This window comes from Silurus aristotelis, assembly GCF_946808225.1.
Source record: "Silurus aristotelis genome assembly, chromosome: 1".
Lineage (NCBI taxonomy): Eukaryota > Metazoa > Chordata > Actinopteri > Siluriformes > Siluridae > Silurus > Silurus aristotelis.
Window position 1 is genome coordinate 741,361 of NC_139574.1, and position 3,914 is coordinate 745,274.

At 45.5% G+C, this 3,914-nt stretch overlaps 1 protein-coding gene across 7 annotated transcripts in view; it reads right to left on the minus strand.

Annotated features, from left to right (window-relative positions):
• Positions 1-306: 306 nt before the first annotated feature.
• Positions 307-3,914, minus strand: part of ankfn1b (ankyrin repeat and fibronectin type III domain containing 1b) — a 110,015-nt gene continuing 106,407 nt past the window's right edge. For all 7 annotated transcript variants that reach the window (XM_083544634.1, XM_083544632.1, XM_083544631.1 and 4 more), the window contains 3 exons: positions 3,456-3,711; positions 2,851-3,332; positions 307-2,090 (listed from right to left, as the gene is read on the minus strand). In XM_083544634.1, coding sequence (XP_083400760.1) covers positions 1,761-2,090; positions 2,851-3,332; positions 3,456-3,711 — 1,068 coding nt within the window. In that variant the 3' untranslated portion in view covers positions 307-1,760. The remainder of the gene's footprint in view (positions 2,091-2,850; positions 3,333-3,455; positions 3,712-3,914) is intronic.

The window sequence follows — 3,914 nt, forward strand, 5'->3', positions numbered from 1 at the left end:
TGTTTTAACTCAATCTTCAGAACATGTCAATAACAATGAATAACAGTGGGAGTTGATTCATCCCTTAGCCACACCCACACCCACGTCCACGCCCCCATCCACGCCCATGTCCACACCCAGAGGAATATCATCTGCATATACACATTCTAGTGACTTTAGTGTATGTAGTCCAGTCTCAGTGAATTCCCCAAGAGAAGATGAAGTGTCGTGAAGGCCACTCTGGAAAGGTGGAGATGAAAAGACTCATTATGTTTCTGATTGGACATGTGCACCAGGACAGCTTCAAAAATCCACAGATTCCTCAGAGAGGTTGAATCGTCCAGTTTTGGAACCTTTACTGTAGTTCCTGAATGCTCATTGTGGCTTTAAAATGTTCAATGTGATTTAAGAATACCCAGTGAAGTTCTAGAATTTTCAGTGTGATTTCAGAATGCTCAGTGTAGCTCTAAAATGCCCAGTTTATATCTGGAATGCTGAGTTTATTTCTAGAGTGCTCAGTGTGGTTCGAGGATACCCAGATTGCTTAGTTTGGTTCTGGAATGCTCAATTTGTTAGTAGAATGGTCAGATAAGTTCTAGAATGATCTGTGCAGTTCCAGAGTGCTCAGTGTGGTTCTAAAACACTCTGCGTAGTTTCTAAAATGCTCAGTGTGGTTCTGTAATGCTTAGTGTGGTTCTAGAATGTTCTGTGCAGTTCTGTAATGCTCAGTTCAGTGCTAGAATGTTCAGCCTTGTGCTATAATCCTGAGAGTGGCTGCTGCTGATTATCTTTACAGATGATCAGTTAGGATAAAAGAGAACAGTTGCTGATTTGATCATCTCATTTTGTTGCTCCTCTTCAGGACATCAGACAGAACTGTGTGTGTGTTTACTTCCAAACCAAATGTATACAAAACATCACGTGTGTGTGTGTGTGTGTGTGTGTGTGTGTGTGTGTGTGTGTGTGTGTGTGTGTGTGTGTGTGTGTGTGTGTGTGAATTAATTACACCATACCTACATACAGTAAATGATGTGTGTATGAACAGGATGGTTAGTGATCAGTGCGGTTCTGAGTTCTGGTTGGGTTTCAATCAGTTCTGTCTGCTCTATTACTCTTATTATTGCCTGTAATCTACTGTTAGTGTGTCTATGTGTGTTCGTGTGTGTGTGTCCGTGTGTGTATAAGTGTGTGTGTGTGTGTGTGTGCGTGTGTGTGTGTGTGTGTGTTATTGTGTGTGTGTCTGACTGTGTGTGTGTGTGTGTGTGTCTGACTGTGTGTGTGTGTCTGACTGTGTGTGTGTGTGTGTGTGTGTGTGTGTGTGTGTGTGTGTGTCTGACTGTGTGTGTGTGTGTGTGTGTGTGTGTGTGTGTGTGTGTGTGTGTGTCTGACTGTGTGTGTGTGTCTGACTGTGTGTGTGTGTGTGTGTGTGTGTGTGTGTGTGTGTGTGTGTGTGTGTGTTATGGTGTGTCTGACTGTGTGTGTGTGTGTGTGTGTGTGTGTGTGTGTGTGTGTGTGTGTGTGTGTGTGTGTGTGTGTGTGTTATGGTGTGTCTGACTGTGTGTGTGTGTGTGTGTGTGTGTGTGTGTGTGTGTGTGTGTGTGTGTGTGTGTGTGTGTGTGTTATGGTGTGTCTGACTGTGTGTGTGTGTGTGTGTGTGTGTGTGTGTGTGTGTGTGTGTGTGTGTGTGTGTGTGTGTTATGGTGTGTCTGACTGTGTGTGTGTGTGTGTGTGTGTGTGTGTGTGTGTGTGTGTGTGTGTGTATGTGTATGTGTGTGTTCCCACTACACTGTAGTGGCTCTGCCATGCTCTAGAGCAAGAGGAGAACACTGTTTAAATCGTACACACAGTCTGCCGTGAGTCCACGGGTTCTGAAGTGTGAGAGGACAGAAATCGTCCTGCAGCCATTTCTCGTGTCCCTCCGTGAGCAGGACGAGCGCAAAGTGGTCCAGCTGCTCTGACGTGTACACACACACTTCTGTTCCACACACACACACTTGTCCAGAGCACACACACTGCTGGACGGCACTCCGGAGACGTCCACACAGTCCATTTATCTCCTGAACCACCAGCTGCACCATCTCCCTTGCTGTGGTGTGTATCGTCGCTCTCAGCTACAAAGAAAACACACACAGACACACACACACACACACACACACACACACACACACACACAGATGAGTTATCTGCCGGCTTCTTGTTCAATCATTGAATCCTTCATTTAAGTAAAAACAAGAATAATTAAGAGTATAGTTCTAGAATCATTGCGTTGTCTCTAGAACCCTCACTCCTGTGGTTTCAATTACAAGCAAGTGGTTCTGGACTGTTCTGTGCAAATCTCAGATGTGGTTCAAAATGGTTCTAATATCCTAGACTGATATTCTAAACCTGTGCAATAATGAAACCTGTGCAAATCCAGGACCCTTTAAAAGCTTCTAAAACCTAGAGCTGATTTCTAATAATATCATTGTGAAGTTTTGGAATTCTCAGTGAGGTCGTAGAACCTCTCTTGCTACTCTAGAAACTTTAGTGTGGTTCAGGACTGTGCAAAGGTCCACTCTCCAGCTCTGAAATCATCGTTTATATGACTCTAAAGTGTTCAGTGTTGTGCAACTAGAGGTGTTGGGTATTCTAGAAGCCTTTGTGTGCTTATAGAACCCATTTGTTTGGCTTAACATTTCTCTCTGTGGAGCTGGCGCTCCAAGCCTCTCTGAAATCTTGAATAGTGTGAGGGCTGTCATTGTGAAGTATCGACTTATGGCTAGTTAGATGTTAACAGCTGAAGCTTATCCAGAAGTCTCAGCTGATCTCCTGGTTAGTGTGTAGACATGAAGCTAACACACTGCTGAAGTTAGTCTTATGTTTGTTCCTCACCTTCACGCTGGTCTCCTTAGGAAGTCCTGTGTGGTACTGTGGATAAATCCTGACAGTTGAGTAGCAGGACCTATGACTCGAGTTCCTGCAGTGGGAGGAGCTCTGTTTCCTCCCGCTGTCCTCTGACAGGGATCGTGCAGGTCCAGGGCGTAGGCAAACTTTTGAAAGGGAGGGGTTTGGAGTTGTCACTAACGGAGTGGGCGGGGCTTCAAGGCTGCTGGTACGCACACACAACGCCGTTCTTTTCTCTGTGATGCGCAGCAGCTCGATCTGACGACTCGGCAGGACAAAGTCACTGTCTATCAGCTCCGCCCCTGGCCTGACTCCGCCCCCTGAGCACAGCACATCTGGCTGAGCAAGAGTGTGTGTGTGAGAGAGGGAATGTGATGGTGGAAGGAGGTCAAGTTCTCGTGGGCTGGAGCTGTAATCACTGTCTGGAGTAAGAAAGACCTCTAAAGAACCTTCATCATCAGACAGACGATCTACAGAGAACAGAAACAGCATGTTTAGCTTAAAAAAACCACAGGGGCAATTAATTTAATAGCAACTGATTCATTAAAGGAAAAGGCATAATAAAAAGATCAAAGCGATGGAGAGATGTTCACCCAGGTATTTGCGACCACTATCAGGTGAAGGGACAGGTGAGTCGATGGGTGACGGGGCAGGTGAGGGGGCAGGTGAGGGGGCAGGTGAGGGGAGATAGTCGGGCTGGGAAGAAGTCGAAGGTGTTTTTTCAACAATGTTCTCCTTGCTAAAGTCGATGATGGAGCCAAGATTCACACCAACACGCTGTTGTTTATAACGGGCGAATTGTAACACCTCCACCATCCAGCGAGCCTCACGCCAAACCTCATCCATGTGCTGCACACACACACACACACACACACACACACACACACACACACACACACACACACACACACACACACATATTAGCAAAAGATAAAACTTTAGGCATTGAGAACATTTCCACACCTTTCTAATCCTCTATGGAATATCACTAAGACAAGTTCATGTGATCATCATCACTTCATTAATCAAATTTTCAGTAGTTCTGAGTTCCA